This window comes from Panthera uncia, chromosome A2 (assembly GCF_023721935.1).
Source record: "Panthera uncia isolate 11264 chromosome A2, Puncia_PCG_1.0, whole genome shotgun sequence".
NCBI lineage: Eukaryota > Metazoa > Chordata > Mammalia > Carnivora > Felidae > Panthera > Panthera uncia.
This window is the reverse complement of record NC_064816.1, coordinates 92077368-92096257: the sequence shown is the minus strand read 5'-3', so window position 1 is coordinate 92096257 and position 18890 is coordinate 92077368. Positions and strand designations below refer to the sequence as shown.

Here is an 18890-nt window from a genome sequence, read left to right as displayed (position 1 = left end):
TTATAAAATAAGGTTCTAAAAGTTGATTTCAGAAAGTGCCCCCACCCAAAAAATAATAGCACCTTAAGAAATAAAAAGAATTATCTCCTTGAACCAGCATGAGCCTTCTTACCTAACACCATTCTTTACCTAGTCGAGAATACATTAAGAAGATACATTAAAATTTATACAAGAATGGTAAACACTATGCAGTGTCACATGTGTCTCTTTAACATTCCACATTTTAGCAATTGCCAATTAAAATTAGTGCCTTTTCTCCATGGCTTATGATTTACAGCAGTTGGCAGTGGCTTCCATGATTTCACCTTTGCCTAGCTCTCACATGTGGAGTCCCAATCACTGCAGGTGCCATCAGTGAGTCTTTATATCTTGAAGAGAGTGATACAACATTGAGGAAAATAAGTTGGGTGGGTTAGATGTTATTCTTGAATTGTGTCATACGAAGAGTGTTTGAAAACATGGTTTCAGTAAAATGAAGCAACATAACATACTGCCGCGGCTGTTAGGTAACTAACAACGGTTTGGAAGCGGGTGATCTTTGGTTCAGCAGTGTTTTATGATCGTTTTATTCTCCAGTTATGTCCCTGTCAATTACAGGTTATAAGCACAGTAAGAACTGGACTTACTAAGATCAGTGTTGACCTGAGGCAGTGATAAACAATGTATTTTTTTTTCATGAAGGAAATGTATTCATTATAGTGGAAAGCATTTTTAAAGTGATGTTTAAGGAGCACAGCTATAGTGGTGCAGTTCCCATGTTTGTATTTGAATTTAGTACATCATTGTGGTTTTATTGTATTACAAAAATAGAAGCAGGGGTGCCTGGGTGGCTCAGTCAGTTGAGCGTCCGACTCTTGATCTTAGCTCAAGTCATGATCTACAGTTCATGAGATTGAGCCCAAAATTGGGCTCTGCACTGACAGGGCTGAGCCTGCTTGGGACTCTCTTTGCGCCACCCCCTCCCCTCCACCCCCCCCTCCACCCACCCCCCCCGCCAGTCAGGAGCTCGTTCTCTCTCTCTCTCTCTCTCTCTCTCTCAAAATAAATAAGTAAGCATTTTTTTAAAAGAAAAAAAAATGGAAAACATATAGAAAGAAGCTTCTTTTTCTTCTTCAAAAGGAAGGAAAAAGTAAAGCTGGAAAAGTATGTGGGATTAATGGAGAGAAGATGGTTCAAAGGAACCTATGAATAAATGGTAGTTGCCTCACATTACCAAACGGAAAGGGTTGTTTTGATAAACTTCCCAGGTGTCGGATTCATGCATGATAGCAAGTATATTGGTCATAGTATGACACTCATATGATTAATGGCCTTATCTTTAATAAATTTATTAGGAATTTTTACTTTATCAGAATAATTTTTTAGAATAAGTCACATCAGTGACTTTAAGAAGACTTTAGAATTTCAAGAAAACAAAAAAATCACGTGTAGCAGTAGGTGATTAAAACTTAGAAATCAGAATACTTAAAAGTAGATAAATGTGAGAAGAAATTCAGTTGATCTTAACTGATTTTAGTGGAGTCGTAGAACTCATCCCAAATTGCGTATAATTGAAAAGTAGTGCAGATCTGGCTGTGAAATAAGTGTGGTTGGTGATGGTTGTGTTCATCCCACCAGATTTAACTTCATTATAGTGTTCTTTAGTTTATTTTAAAGTTTAGTTTAGATTCACAGAAAAGTACCAAATATTGTGAAGGACCTGTTCAGCCCAGAAATGCAGTAGGGTGGCATGCATTAAAAATTCAAGAGGTAGGATGCAAAGTAGATAATTGAGAGTCAACCCGGCATTTTAGTAATGGGTTATATGCACATTTATAGTTAGTTTCTTTGAAGGGCGTGTTTATTCCGTCTTTAAAAGTGAGAAGACTATGTATAGCATTTTGTTAGCCTTTTCTTAGTATTTATATTACATTCTTGTCAAATTTACAGCTTGTTTACAGGTGGTTTGTTTAATTATTCAAGCATGTGGTGAGCATCTCATGTGTCGGATAGTGTAATATGTGTGGTTGAAAGTAAAGAAAAATTTGTCCCTGGGCTTAAAAATGCTTTTGACTACCAAAGGCTTTGCTTTTAAAACTTAAATTTTAAATTAGTTGTAGAATTTTATGGAAGATACCAGATTTGCCCATCCAGACTTAATTATAATGTTTGTTCATCTGTATCATTTAATGATGATGTAGTTTACTAATGCTGTTTAAAATACCTCCTCTCTCCAAAAAAAAAAAAAAAGTTAAAATTTCAGTTTTGATTAGTGTGATATTTGAAATTTTTAAACCAAGGATTTATGCCCTTTCCAGGGAAATGATTTGATTCCCCAGGATGAGAAGGCTCTCTTAGAAATAAACCATATTTCATCATCCTTATTTTCACAGGCATGATTGTAACACCTTAAATTCCAGGAAAATCTTAATCGCAGAGTGCAACATCTCCAAAGAATACTTAATCTGTCTCTTTAATAATTCTTGAACTGTGAGCTAAGAAGAACCATATTTTTCCTAGGCTGCAGTTTTTTAAACTATCTCTATTGGCAAGTACTACGTAAGGTCTTAACTAAGGAAACTCTCCAGGCAGACATTCCTATGCTCTAGTCATGTTGTTTTCTCTTTGCCGCTGTGGATTTTGTCATCACTTAATGAAGTGTTTCTCTCCTAAATTTCATATTGCAATTAAAGTATCAGATCCCATTAGGCATCCTTACATATTATTTGAAGGAATGATAAATGCTGCCCCCCCACCCCGCCTTTTTTTTAAACCTATTGTGGGATTGAGTTGCAGAATATGTTACTTCTTTGCTTATTGCTACCTACTTAATATCTTTCTTTTTTCTTTTAGGTTGTTTGATGTATGCACAGTGTCACGAACAGACAGAGAAACCAAACTAACATTAGTGTTTGAACATGTTGATCAAGACCTGACCACTTATTTGGATAAAGTCCCGGAGCCTGGAGTGCCCACTGAAACCATAAAGGTACCAAGAATCATCTGTCTGTTTGATTAAATAGTCACACTATTATAGCCTATTAAGCAGTCATATTCCTTCCATGTGAAAATTGCCAGAAGGGCACCCAACTGGCTCAGTCAGTAGAGAATATGACTCTTGATCTTGGAGTAGTGAGTTCAAAGCCCACATTGAGCGTTAAGCTTACTTTAAAAAAATGCCAGGGGCGCCTGGGTGGCTTGGTCGGTTAAGCGTCCGACTTCGGCTCAGGTCATGATCTCACGGTCTGTGAGTTCGAGCCCCACGTCAGGCTCTGTGCTGACAGCTCAGAGCCTGGAGCCTGTTTCAGATTCTATGTCTCCCTCTCTCTCTGCCCCTCCCCTGTTCATGCTCTGTCTCTCTCTGTCTCAAAAATAAATAAACGTTAAAAAAAAATTGCCAGAATTAGAGCTTTTGGAAATCAATATATAGTTAAATATATCAACCAAGATGTTCATATAATGAGATATATTCTAATTCATTATTGTTAGGGTTCTGTGAAAAAACTGTTTTAGTTTTCATACATATTAAAATTATTGAAAAATATTTAAATAGACATTATCTGGTCATAACCTTAGAAGGTATAGTGTTGTAAATGTAGCTCAGTCTTTTTCTGATGATTCACAGACTCTGAGGAATGTAATTTGAAACTTCACACATGAGCACATTGCATATTATAATTGTATACTGACTCCAGGATGTAACTTATACTATGTAAATCTGAAATACTGGCTTTTAGGCCCTCCTTTCTCCATTTTTCTTTCCCACTTATAAAACGTTTATAGGAAGCCTAAGTGCCAAGTACTGTCCTAAACCCTTGGGATTTAGGAATGATTTAAGACTCCTTACAGGTCAGCAGGCTACATGTGCTATATTGACCAGACGTTCTTTCTTCCTTTAAGTCTAATGGAAAAACCTACTTAGAAAGTTTTGTTGGTCATACTTCTGTTCTGCCTAATGGAACTTTCCAGTAGATCTTTTAGATCTATGCACATCGTGTGCAGGTCTTCATGAAAGACCCTTCTGTTTATGTGAATTAGGTGACTTCACTAAACAGACTCTTTACCTAATCATTCATTGTTGAGAAATGAATTCTGGAATTCAGCATTGTTTTAGATAGTAGGGAATAGCTGGAAATAGTTTCTCTTTTGTTTCAGTAATAGCCGGTTGGTGTTGTCAGATACTGACACATTTAGAACTTTGACATATTGAATGATTTATTTCTTTGGTTTTAGATTGATAAACAGTTTATGTTCCCATCTGCCTTTCATAAAAGAATATAATGCTCAGTAGTGCTCTCATTTCTTCCTGAGCAGTTTCAAGGACTTAAAGGCCCTTTAAATGCAGGTGTCCCTACTTATCTGTTCTTGGTCCTCTTCTCCTCCATACATGCACCCCTCTTTCCTCTGGACTTCTATTCCAGTTTTGTGGCTTCAGTTCTCTCCTTTGTAAGTTTGTCTAAAACCCCATGTTTAGCATGCAGGGCGTAGCCCCTTTTCATGTACGATATGTTCTGCCAAAATAGACTCTTAGTGTGGTTCATCATTTCCTACCTGTGTGGTCCTCCTGCTCAGTGCCATTTCTTTACTCCCCATCAATAACCATCTGCTTAAGTATCTGGCTCACCCCAGATAGCGTTTGACCAACTTTCACAGGTGGATATAACCTTATTTGTCAAACAGCACTAGTTCTACACATCTCCTCTTCTTTGTTATATTTTCTACTTTTAATTGTATTTGTATCCATATTTTAACTATTCATTCATCTTTGTATTCTGACAGTCCCTACACAATGATTTATACACATAGGTACTCAATAAATAAGACACATTGACAACCTTTCTTTAGATGTGATTATTTCAAAATTATTTTTAAATGACTTCCAACAGCTTAAACTTATACTGTCAAAATAACCATCAGCTTCTTCTGATGCAGTTAGTTCTAAGTTCAAAATTAGTTTGAAGGGGGAGTCAATTTTTTTAAGCAGCAAAACAAGATAACCATATATGTATATATTATATCATACATTACCACCTGCATAGGTGATTTGAGCTTCACATTAAATCCTCCTGGCATTAGAGGGTACTAAGTGGAATTGTTTGCTAAAGTATCATGTAGTTAAAGTGGTTGATAAACCAGACTGATGCGCTAAACTATGGTTTGACCAGGTAGGAGTAGAAACAAAGTGGGTTAGGGGGAATTATTATTATTTTTTTAATGTTTATTTATTTTTGAGAGAGAGCAGGTGGGGGAGGGGCAGAGAGAGAGGAGGACAGAGAATCTGAAGTGGGCTCTGTGCTGACAGCAGCGAGTGCTGGGGCTCGAACTCATGAACTGTGAGATCATGACCTGAGCTGCACTCAGATGCTTAACCCACTGACCTGGAGGGCGCCCCCGAGGGAATTCTTAAGGGTGGGGTGCAGGGGCAGGTAGGATAAGATGAGGAACAGGCAGAAAGGTGGCCACCAAAGTGAGGAGAGGAGAGGAAAGGAGTTTGGGGAGTATTTGAGCCAAGGTTGATGGGGGAAGATGGGAGGCAGGAAGGGGAGAGGGAAATAATGCTTGTTACAAGAAGGTTTTGACAAATTGAACTGTTTTGTGGTTAATGATCTATCCATGCTTTCATAGTAAATTATGAAATATTTCAGTCAGTTAATGTGTATGTCAATGGTTAATTGAACATTTTTGCTAACTTAAAGGCTAGTCAAAAGACTTTTTGCCTTCATCTTTAGCTTTTGAAAATTTTCTGAACTATGCTATGCTAATCTGCTTTTCTTCCTTATCAATTATTAGAATGTTTTTTTTAATAATTTGAGTGTGAGTGATCTTTTAAGGCCATTATTTAAAACACAAGTAATCACTTAGAAGCATTATAAAACTATCAATTGTATAATTTTAGGCAAAATATACAAATGATATAAAATTATTTTTAGTAAAGATGTGTACTTTTGTTTTTGTGATCGACTTCTTTTTAAGAGTTGGTGTGCAGGGTAAACATCTGCTGAGTAAGAGGTTCTGAGTTGGGGTTCTGGTTAAATGAATTTTGGAAGGGCACAGCCAGAGAATAGAAATATTTCATTATTTTCTAGGCTTATTTATAGGAAGTCTCAATAACTAGATAACTAGATCAAGAGAATATTATTGTTCTGAAAAATCTATTGGGAACACAGTTGGATTCTTATGTGGAATGTTTGTTGTAATAAGAGTTTTTCTGAATATGCTGCTACAAATATTTATTGAATATTTATGAACAGTCTTGTGCTAGCATTTGGGGAACACAGAAGTGAATTAGTCATGAAGCTACTCTCAAGGACCTTATACTATAAGAGAAGAGATAAAGTGCACCCAGAAGCATGTGATACCCATTTTCTGTGGTTATTTCAATAGTTTAGGGAATGTTTTCAAGTAAACACACACACACACACACACACACACACACACACACACACACACACTTGTGAATGAACACAATATATAGCTGATTCTGTGTATTACGAAACCAAAATATTTTCTAGAATCTTCTTCAAAATCAAAGATACCAGTATTGACATTGGCTTGCAAGTGTCAGAACATGCCAGATTGTAAACTATAAATATGCATAAAATCTTAACATGAAATAGATATAAAACAGAAAATCAAGAAAAGACCTCACATAAGATCGTTTAGGCTAAGGGAACTTTCCTCAACTACCCCACTGTGTTTTCTGTGGCACTGTTTACCTGTTATTCACAAGTTCAGGATATTCTAGTGCCTGCTAAGGACATAAATTGCAGGAGGTAAACAGTACTTGGTTAAAACTGGAATGCTCCATGGTCTTTGACTAGATATTATAGAGGTAAAATCTTTTTGTTCAGTACTATTTTTATCAACATGTTTGTTAGAAAAGAACCTATGATGGGCTTATTTGACCTGCTTTAATTAGATCACCTAATTTTTCTTTTTTATGTTTTATTATTTATTTCGAGAGAGAGAGAGCCCACAAGGTGGGGGAGGAGCAGAGAAGAGAGAAGGAGACAGAATCCCAAGCAGGCTCTGTGCGCCGTCAGCACAGAGCCCAACATGGGGTTCAAACTCACAAACTGTGAGATCATGACCTGAGCCGAAATCAGGAGTCAGATGCTTAACCGATGGAGCCACCCAGGCATCCCGATAATTTTTCAAGTGCATTTAAATACCATTTGTTATTAAAAAATATAAAAGCCAGAAAAGCATCCCTGAAGTCCTAAGTATTTGTGAAGGTTGGTGGTTGGGTGAACTCACTGGGATAAGCCTGCAATTATTGTGCGGTGGTCATGTGAGACTTTGGCAAAGTAGGTGAAGGGTACAGGCCTGAACTGAAAATTGCCACTGAGAGGCTCATGAGAATAAAATAAAATTATTAGTGGTTCTTTCCAACATTTTATTTATTTATTTTTTTTATTTTTTATTTAAAAAAAAAATTTTTTTTTAATGTTTACTTTTGAGACAGAGACAGCATGAATGGGGGAGGGGCAGAGAGAGGGGGAGACACAGAATTGGAAGCAGGCTCCAGGCTCTGAGCCATCAGCCCAGAGTCCGACGCGGGGCTCTAACTCACGGACCACAAGATCGTGACCTGAGCTGAAGTCGGACACTTAACCGACTGAGCCACCCAGGCGCCCCTTTTCCAACATTTTAAGGTGTATCTTATTCTAAAAAAAATAAATAAATGCATACATACATCCTATGCATACTTCATCTTGACGTCTTTATCGTCTCTTCTTGATTTTCTAAGGTACATCCATTCATGTTGATAATGACATTTGTATAGAGGAGCCTGCTGACTGCTGCGCCCAGAAATCAACAAATAATCACATTTTGCTTCATAGACTTAACCATTGCCGTATTTTGTTTATCTTTTTCTACTTGAGAATGTTATCTTTTGATTTACTTTATTATAGAGGAATTTAGTGCCATCTTTATTTTTATATGAGACTTGGTATTGTCTTCTTGGGCTTGCTGCTTAAATTTACCAGTCAATAATTGATACTTTATTGATTGTCCTTTTTTTTGGGGGGGGGTTCATGATACATTTAGAGTTTCTGTGCTTATATAGCACTTTTCATTTATGAGGGCTTTATGAGAAAAAAGGGCTTCCAGATTTTTTTTCCGCCTCTTTTCATGCCTTTATCTGCCACTCTGAGAGGGGATCAGAAAGAAGCTGTAAATAAAATCCCTCTCTTGTTCCAAGTAAAATCTGCTTTATGAAGCCTTTAAAATGGAGTGCCCTTAGGGCGCTTGGGTGGCTCAGTAAGTTGAGTACCCAACTCTTGGTTTCAGCTCAGGTCATGATCCTAGGGTCTTGGGACTGAGCTCCACATTGGGCTCTGTGCTGAGCATGGAGCCTCCTTAAGATTCTCTTTCTCTTTCCCTTTGTCTCTCTCCCCAGCTCATGAGCACTCTCTCTCTCTCAAAAAACAAAAAACAACAAAAACCACACACACACACACACACACACACACACACACAAAATGGAATGCCCTCTTTTACTGAACTTGGTACATAGGCTTAACTATAATAGTACAATATATTTGCTAGTGTATGACCTGGCTCTCAACATCTTATAAACTCTTTAAGAACTTAGTATCATTGTTTGGACATTCTGTGCATGTAACATATCTGATGAAATTGGCAATATAATTTCACAAGTATAAATTCGAGGCACTGAAAGATTAGTCAGAAAAGATCAGTTGCCTCTCCAAAATAAAATGGGGTTCTTTTAGCTGAAGACCATATGGCCCCTTTGTATGACTCAATCTTGGAGTAAAAAATTACATTTTATTTATGTATTTCTATGATAAATGAATTCTATAGGGCTTGAGAAGGCCAAAAAGCTCAAGGTTTATGTGTCTGTGTGGGTCATTTTCTCTTTGAATTAGATTTCATTTTATCTTCAATTGAATGTTTCTTACAGATTTCTGTTGGTTGTAATCTTTTCACTAGGAGATAAAATATACTATTAGGTTTATTTTACAAAACCCAGACTTCAGAGACTGACACGCACTCTTAATAGCACCTGTTTTGTGCCTCTGGGAAATCTCTGTTTTCATGAATAATATCTGCTTGCAGTAAACAGTGGCTCTGGTGTCAGTACGGGATGCCCAGGGCCAATTCATCTTTCTCCATCTGACATAATGCAAAGTGACTGATGGGTCCCCCTCCAACTGCAGATGAGGAAAGTCTCCCAGACCCTTCTCTCCTCTCACCCCTAAAGGAATCAAGCCATCACCCCTCTCAGCTCCTGGTGGTCTCCACTTTGCCTGAATTATGAGCAGGTGATTTGTCTCATCTTTGCAGGACACAGAGCAAATTAACATGAAAATATCGCTTCTCAGAAAACAAGGCAGGCTTGAATGCCCTGTCGCTGCTGGTCATTAGCCATCTGCCACCGACACTCATACTCTGTTTATCACATTTGAAATTCAGAGCAGATGTTGCATAATAAGGTGATCCCAAAAACAAGGCAAGAAATTCAAAGAACACATACTCCACAATAACGATAAGGATCCTGGAAGGACATTTTTTTCTCCATCTAATATCATGGCTGGACTAATTGAATAGACCATGTTTTTTAAAACACACATGCACACACACACATCTGTCCTAGTGTTTAATGCTGCTTTTTGTACTAACATGAAATAATTTTAAAAGAAAATGCATATGTGAAAGATGCCTGAGAGGACTGTTTAGTAAAATTAATTTTAATAAGCAAAGCAGAATGTCATCGTAAGACTAGTGCTTCTGCAAAGGACCTCAAAGGCCGGTCATGCTGGTGTTGATTTTTACTCTAGGATGGGCCTCAACTTACAGCAATTTAACTTTAAATAGTTCACTCCTGTAGTACAGTTGGATTACTCAGGGCTCATGGCTCTCCAGTGCTGTTTCCCAGACAGTTAATTTTCTTCTTAGTACTCAATATCTTATGTTCCCTATACTCTTTCCCTCTGTCCCTATCCCCCCACCACCTACTGTCCCCACCACTCCCACTGTCACCCACACCCTGACTCCCCACACACTTAGCTTTCCTGGGTTCTGCATAGCTCTGCCCCCACCCCCTCTTCTGTCCCTGGCTTTGGGCTCTTTCCAGTCTGAGCCCTAGGAGTCTTTCATTTTAGTTCCACTATCCTTCCACACTGATGTAGTATTTTACAGGACTGGCTATTACCATGTTTCATCTAATCAATGTAAGCATATTCTAGACCCTTATTATGCCTTATAAAAAGTACATCATTCATAATATATTAACCATGGTACGTGGAGGCATTCTTTTCTTTTTTTTTTTAAACAACAGGCATCTGGACTTTCATCAGAGATATAACCTAGATTATAGTTTTGGGGGTTTTTTCCTGTAGAAAGTCAGCTTTGAATATAGTCTTTTGACTCAAAAGAAATGTTTTCTCCACACAAACCACACCCTTACATATGTATGTGCTCCCCCTACACACACACACACACACACACACACACACACACACACACACAGAATTTGGGATATTCTTAAGAGGAACAGCAGCACTATTGCTCTCAGAAAGAGTTAAGCAGCCAGTCCAAGTGGAGTAGCAGAGTGGCACCACAGTCGGCCATTGACTCCAGTATGAGAGATCATTAGAAGGAAGTGAGTCAACACTGAGTTTTGCCCAAATTTAGGGGGAAATGTGGAGTGTAAGAGCTGTAAGTGTGCGGTAACTTTCAATACTTCTTCAGAGAGAACATACTTAGATAATCTAGATTTTGAGGACTCTCCCAGGACCAAATGCTTAGGCAATTTCCCAAGCCCTGTAGTAGCTGAAAATATCAGAAGAAAAAGGACAGAATTATGCAAATACATGATTATCTAAAACTATGTAATAACAGACTATAACAGAATTATTTAGTGGTTTGGATTTTTTTGCATAACAGGAAATAGGGGTTAAAAAAAAAAGCTAGTGTCTTTATAAAGGTACTGTAAGACTGACTCAGTAAAATAAATAATACTGACTCACTAAAGTAAGCATGTGACACTTTGATCAAACTAATAACAGGTAAGTTGGAATGTCTTTAGAAAATGCTTCTTCACCTTAGGCATTGAATCTGTTTATAGAGCCCATTAAAAAGTTGCAGGCAGTGTATACCCAGTCTGTATCACCATGGTGACACATAGCAAAGTGATGCTCTGCATAGAAGAGGGATATTCCTCATCTAAATTTAGTATGTGCCTAAGCTCCCTGGTTATAGTCTTTTTCTGGCTCTCTTCCTCTAAATGTTGGAACATTCAAGGCTTCTCCCTCAGCCCTCTTTTCTTCACTGTCTATACTTTCTGGTTAGGTGATGTCACTCAGCCCAGACTTCAGATATCCTATATCCTGTAGCCTGACCTCTCCCTCGAGCCCTAAATACATTATAGTCAGTCAGCCATTTGATATCTCATCACCAAAAGATTGCCCAAGAATTCTCTTCCCAATTGAAGCCTTCCCCATCTGCCTCATTATTTGAACCCCAAACCTAGGCATTATTCTTGACTTCTTGCTTTCCTTCACAATCTTCATTTAATCCAATCTAATCTTCATCCACGTACTTTTGGCTTTATCCCCAAAAGATATCCCTGGTCCAACTAGTTTTCAGTATCTTTATTGCTAAAGCTCTAGTCAAACCCATCACACCAGCTTCCTAACTCAACACGCTGTCTTCTAATCCTGCCTACTATATAGATCATCTTCTGTATAAGAACCAGAGGGACTTTACTAGAACATGAATCAAAGTGTTACTCCCCTACTGAAAACTTTTGTCCAGTGGTTTCCTATGACCTGTAGAATAAAAGTCCTACATAATCTAGGGCTCTTTCTTCCTACACCTGCCAAATTCCAATCTGCCTCCACCCTACTCCCGGTTCACTGTTCTTTAGCCACACCTGCTTTCTTTCTGTTCTTCCCCCATCCTTCCAGCTCAGTGTATGTACTGACTGTTCATGCTCTTTGGAATGTTCCACGCCTCTCCCTCCCACATTGTCCTATTTTATCTTCTTCATAACACTTAACTGAAATTATGTCATTCATTTTTTTATGGGTGTTTATCTTTCTCAACTAGAAGGTAAAAGCTTTGAAGTCAGGACTCTGGTTTATTGTACTTATCCCCAGTACCAGCCAGTACTAGTACAGTATTCTACTGTCTAGAATATAAGGGATACCCAGTAAACACAAGTTGGTAACTATACTCGGTTTTTACCTTATCAACCCTCTAATTCTGAAATGTAGGAATCAGTCTTCCTGCTGTATAAGTGCGTAAATTGTACTTCCTCAAGGATAGATTTTATAAGTAAATATGTATACACACATGTATAGAAAAATAAGCTGATGTGATATGTCCTATCTCCACACATCCACTTTTGCTTTCACATTCAGCTATTTATGGTGGGGAGCAACATTGGGATTATCCATATTGTAACTAAGGATTTGCTTTATCGGTTTGGTTTACACATAGTCTAAAACCAATAACTGATCTCCACTAGAACTATAAAGCATTTTCTCTGTTCATATAGTACTGACTTAACAAAATTCCAGATATTATCCTCTTTCAATGTTGGATTCTGTTAAATATGTTTTATGTGAAAGCTGGGAAACGAAGTCAAATGAAGACAATGATTGATGCTATGAATCCTCGACCCTATTCTCGTCTCCCAGGGATATATATCTAAAAGATAATTCAATAGTTACGCATTTTTTTTAATTTGAAGATAAGCTTTCCATAAAGATATCCTCAGCACTGTGTGCAAAAGTTCTTCCCCATCCCCACTGGAAAAGTAGCAACTTTGAAGAGTTAAGTTACTTTTAAAAATCTAATTAAAAATACTCTCCTATTCTTATTCATTTGGATTTGTATCATTCTTATCCAGAAATCTCAGATACTCATATGCATTATGGAGTTTGGAAGTTAAGAAAGTACCATTCTTTGGGGCGCCTGGGTGACCCAGTCGGTTAAGCGTCTGACTTCAACTCAGGTCATGATCTCGCAGTTCATGAGTTTGAGCCCCATGTCATGCTCTGTGCTGATAGCTCAGAGCCTGGAGCCTGCTTCGGATTCTGTGTCTCCCTGTCTCTCTTGTCTTTCCCCTGCTCGCACTGTGTATCTTTCTGTCTCTCAAAAAATGAATAAATGTTCAAAAAAATTTTTTTAATTAAATAAAGAAAGTACCATTCTTCTAGAGCATTTGCTAACAATTTACAATTGCTTTATTTTAAATTAGTGAAAGGCCTGTATAAAAGGAATCCATGAGTTATCTAAGGTGGTATTTTATTTCTCATTCCTAAGCAAGGTGGAAAGGACTAATCAGTCCTCTCACTGCAGTTAAAAAACTCATTTTGGCTCTAGTAAATATTTGTTGAATGAATAAGTGCTTTCACAAACACTTCTGTCATGAAAACTTGAAAGCCCCATATAGAGGGGCAGTCATAAGAATCAAATATCTCCAGTGTATGAAATATTGTTGTGATTCTGTCATTCTGCTCTTTCTCTTCCTCACCATCATTCTGAAAGAACAAAATTCTCCAAAAAGATTTACTTCAATGGAATATCAAATAAGGAGAGTTTGACCTGAATTTGGACTTATCTATCTAAATCAGGGCCTAATGCCAAGCATCTGGATCCTGTGACACTTGAAATCTTAGAAGTGAAAGATAATTCCTTGAATATTAGAAATAATCAAGTATAAATCTACTATCTAAGAACTCTGGCTAGTACCATACAATGGTAAGCCTAATTTAGATGCCTGAAAAATACACTAAACCCAACAAATTTTGAAAAATATAAGTTCCATCTAATAAAGGGTTAATGGCATTAGGTAAGCATGATGCTCCATGTCTCCAAGTGTGGTCATGAATCACCTACAGAACCACTGTCCCAGGGTGCTCATTTAAAACAATAGTCCTGGGGCGCCTGGGTGGCTCAGTCGGTTAAGCGGCCGACTTTGGCTCAGGTCATGATCTCGCGGTCCGTGGGTTGAGCCCTGCGTCGGGCTCTGTGCTGACAGCTCAGGGCCTGGAGCCTGATTCAGATTCTGTGTCTCCCTCTCTCTGACCCTCCCCTGTTCATGCTGTGTCTCTCCCTGTCTCAAAAATACATAAAACGTTAAAAATAAATAAATAAAACAATAGTCCTGCCCTAACCAATTCCCCAACCTAATCTCGGGAGAGAGTTTCTAACAAGTACCCTCTGGTGATGTTTAGGGACAACTATACAGTTTAAAAAATACACTCCTACAGTGTGACATAGGTCAGTACTGGAATGGGGAATGGAGGACATTCTGAGATGACTCAAACCTCTGGAGTATTTGCTTGATGTGCATGGGTAACCCCAGCCACCAGAAGGTTCAGATCTAAGTCCAGGTGAAGTCAGGTGTGGCATTTTAACTAAAGTCACCCATACACACAACACTAGTTTTATTTTTTTTTAAGTTTATTTATTTATTTTGAGAGAGAGAACAAGTAGGGGAGGGGCAGAGAGAGAGAGAGAGAGAGAGAGAGGGAATCCCAAGCAGGCTCCATGTTGTCAGTGCAGAGCCCGACGCAGGACTCAAACTCACAAACCATGAGATCATGACCTGAGCCGAAGTTGGACTCTTAACCACCTGAGCCACCCAAACACCCCCACAACACCTGTTTCAAAACCGAGGTTTTATTCCTTAAGATGTCCTATTGACAAATGCTAACTCACTAATATTCATTAAAGAGAAGACAATTAGGAATATATGAGAATTCTAACTAGAAGTTCTTAAGCCAGCCTGAAATCTTAACTCTTTAAAAAAAATGTTAATGACACATCATGATTTGACCTTGAAAGATGCTTTTTGTTTCATTTCACTTAGGTTTTCACAGTTCTCTGTGGTCTTAAATTAGTGAACAATTACTGGACTTGCAAGTGTCCCTGGTACAGAATTCCAAACTCTGTTTTATAGACAAGGAACCAAAGCCATGTGAAAGTTAGGTGGATGATAACTTTTTAACACTGACACCAGTGCCAGAAGCACAGTGTTCACGTACTGTCTTGGAAGCCCATGTATTAGAAGCAATGAGCGCTCAGAATTTCTCCCAACTGTCACTCTAAGCTTTTAACAAATATAAGCTACTAGCTTTGTTTTTTATATTTACCACTGCTCTCTGCTGTCCCTAACCATACTTGTTCATTTTTCCTTTCTTGGACAAAACCAAAGAAATATTTATCATTCTATTCTAGTATAGTCATACCACTTTTAGATTGGAAAGCTAAAACAACAAAGCAGGAAATTGGGGACCACAGAGCATAGGAAATTGCATTATGATTTAAGTTTGGGAACTGCAACATTAAAGGTTAATTAAGTCTTCATTGAGCAATCAGTTATTGATTAATCTGGAAATACTTATCCCCAGTTTAAGATATTCTTTGGATACGGTTTGTATGAAACGAACACTTGAAGTGCTCCTTGTTGCCATTTTAATTTCACTTATATGTCACTTTTTAATGTTCCAATCTGGAACTGAGGAATTCACACCACCCATAGCTGAAGACCTGAAGTGTTTGTGGAGACTGATTTGGTGTAAAGGCTGTAGGCAAGGGCCTTGCCTCCCTCTGCCCCCTCCTATGAAAATATATTCCTGTCAGCAAGATGGGGAACAAGAAGAGGAAGAAATAAGTTGGTAGTAACAAGAGAAAAATTAATTGAATAGGACCTCAGGAAAAAGGAGAAATTTATAACCCTCGATAAACCCCCAATGGTAGCTCTTTAAAAAGCATGTGATTATGTTGAATATAAATATCTGAAATGCTCTTGTTCCCCCATTATGAGTATTACCCCAATCATGGCAGTTTATCTTGTAAACCTGAGTTCTTTAACACTTCATCCAGATATTAAAGATTGGTTGATTCATGTCTTCAGTGAACAACTATATGAATGCCAATAAATGACATAGCAGGGCAAAAATACTGGTTAAGTTTTATCTTTAATATCATCTGTTCTAAATGTGGCTACTGTACTAATGGCCCTTGATATGCATCTCATCATTGCTGTAAGGCCTTGATTGAAAACACTTAAGAACTGGGAAGAAAGTGAAATATAAATTACATTAGAGTGAATTAAGAAAAGAGTTGCATTTTGGTATCGTCCCAAGCAGAGAGATTTATGAAAGCATCACACACCGAGAGAAAGGACTTCTTTCCTTTTCTGTTTCAATTCTACCGTCACTTTCACCACCACGGTTTCTCAGGACCTTCTTACTTTATTTATCACTAAGTTCCATAATTAACATATGGTTCATGTTATTGATTTCTCAGGTTTCAAAGTAAAATAAATTGAGCTTTCTTCCACATTTAGAATATACAGTTTTTTTAAGGAACTCTAAACAAAGACACGCATTATTTGTAAGTCAGAGAGCAGCTGCCAGAAAACAGAAAATTAGGAATGGAGTCATGGGTGAAATAATGGAGATACTGTTCAGAGGTAACCCTTTGTACAGCAGGAAATTTTCCTTAGAAAAGAGACAGCTGAGTTTGCTTGTAAATTTTGCTAGAAACAGGCCTGATTTAGTAACATTTAGTGCTGGTTAGGAGGCTGAAGACAGCACTTTCAGCTTCAGAAACCAAGCAAGTGCCCTCTTTTATGGTTTTGTATAAAGTCTAAACACTTTATAGTTTCAAAAGGCATGTGTGTATAGGGAGTCGCTATTAATTTTTTAATGAATAGAATAATACATAAGCAAATACCAGATCCAGGAGTAGAGTTTTCTAAGCAAAACACTGTGGACATTATCACAAAGGAAACAATTCATAGATTAGACTATAAAAGTTTTAAATTTAAATAAATATATTAAATTAAAAGGCAAATTAAGTATTTACAAAAATATGACATAGGTTTGGTGTCCTTAACATATAAAAAGCTTTTATAATCCAATAAGAAAATTACCCAATTTAGATATAGGTAAGATATGAACAGAAGTCACAAAGAAATACACACACACACACACACACACACACACGCACACACACAAGAAATACATATACACAGGATGGCTGAACGATAGGTAGGGGAAATACTCAGCCTTACAGATAATCAGAGAGAAATACACAGTAAAATCAGAATGTACTATGATTAAATAAATTATGAACATCTATCTAACAGAATTATTTATGTAAAAAAATCATATTTTTAAGAATAATTGCCTAAAACGAGACAAGCTCCAAACTGTTTATATAATATGATCTTAATTTTGAAATCCATGTCAAGTACATGTATAGACAACTAGAAGGAAATCTACTAAAATACTAATAGTGTGTATCTCTGTTGAGATATTACGGGTTGTTTGCATGTATGGTCTGAAGTGAGCAGTCGATTGCTTTTGCCCTACAGAAATAGAAATTTCATATGATTTAACCTCTAATATTCTTATAATCTGACAAAAGCATGTTTTAACATTCATTTTTATGGGGAATACACTCTATGACAGAGACGTTGAAAGTTCTTACATCTGAATCTTTTCTTTATATCCCAACATAAGTATTAACAACATAGTATCGTTTCCTTTGCTGTTAAGCAACACAAGACAGATTTCATAAAATAATCAGTGTAGACATAAAAAAATTTAGTACATGCTTATTGATGCTGATACTGATAAAATGGTAAATGTAAGACTTACTGACACCATTGTTATTATCTCCTTTAATCTTATTGTCATTTTACCATTAAGTAGTGTAATTGGGCTATGGAGGAATTTTACTTGATTATAAATGGTAGTAATTACTGGTGAGTAGTAAACCCTATAGAATAAACTTACAGGCCATATTTGCTACAGTGGAAGGCATAGGTGTGTGTTTCTTTAATGCATATTAAATGTTTTCACTATTTTTTACTTAAAATCAACTGTTAGTCTTGTTAAAATGTGCTCATAACAATTACATTATATAGTGAAGCAAAGGTTTTTTCAGACATTTGTGTTATTCTCTACCTGCTAAAAAAAGAAAAAAAAAAAAGAACACTTCTTTCAAACTCTGGATTGCCTATACAGGGAGATTACCACGAACAGGTAAGATATTAACCTATTTGCAAAATTAGTTTAATGTAGGGCTATCTGATGTCTTTGCAGTTTTTCCTGAAGTAAGATACTTAATGTGGGACTCAGTGCTAACAGTTGTCTTTGCAACATGTAATTGCCCTTAAAATAACAAATAACTCCTCTATCTACTCAAGACAGCCTATATTTCTTCAAAGTTAAAGGAGGGGGAAAAGGGAGAAAAGTGACACCAGATGGAATTTGGATGTCTCTTTAGTATTTTCTAAACTTTTTTTGGGAGGTGGGCTTTCCTTGAAAGTCTTTCGTCCCTTCCTACTGTGCTCCTTTTGAACATAGGAAGATGAAAATAGACCACAGTGGGAGATAGTAAATGAAAAATCATTAAGGATATATCGTTTACAGAAAGATAATACCTGCAGCTTTGATAGTCCCCTTGTTGGATTTAGAAAACTGGCATTACCAAACAAGCTCTTCAGAATAGCTTTTATTGCAGACCGAATCATCTGTACAATAGGTGACATTTGCTGTGTTCCAACTTAGCCCTGTGAGCCCTAGGCCATTAAACCAAATACTCTTAAGATGGGAGGCAACACACCCTAGATAATAACGTAAGGCATCACATAGGAGAGAGTCTCATTTCACCCGGACAGAAACCACTGAGCTTTCTTTCCTGCAGCCAAAATAACAAAGTCCTAGCCTCTGGTGATTGATGAGCATGTTGCCAGGGGAAATGGACTGGAAAATCATCGCCTTGTCTTTTACTTGCCACAGGAAAGCCATAACAGAGATCTCTATTCTTCTTGTTCTGATAAGAGGCCTAACGAAGCATCCAGAAGGACTGGGAAGCCTGGAAATGTTATATCCAGCTGCTTGCTGGATTGCCTT

General features: G+C 37.4%; 1 protein-coding gene across 1 annotated transcript in view; it reads left to right on the top strand.

Annotated features, from left to right (window-relative positions):
• The first annotated feature begins 259 nt into the window (after window positions 1–259).
• The window catches only part of CDK6 (cyclin dependent kinase 6), a 118958-nt gene continuing 100327 nt past the window's right edge, over window positions 260–18890 (top strand). The window contains exons 1-2 of the mRNA XM_049642274.1: window positions 260–354; window positions 2833–2968. Of these exons, the coding sequence (XP_049498231.1) occupies window positions 260–354; window positions 2833–2968 (231 nt within the window). The remainder of the gene's footprint in view (window positions 355–2832; window positions 2969–18890) is intronic.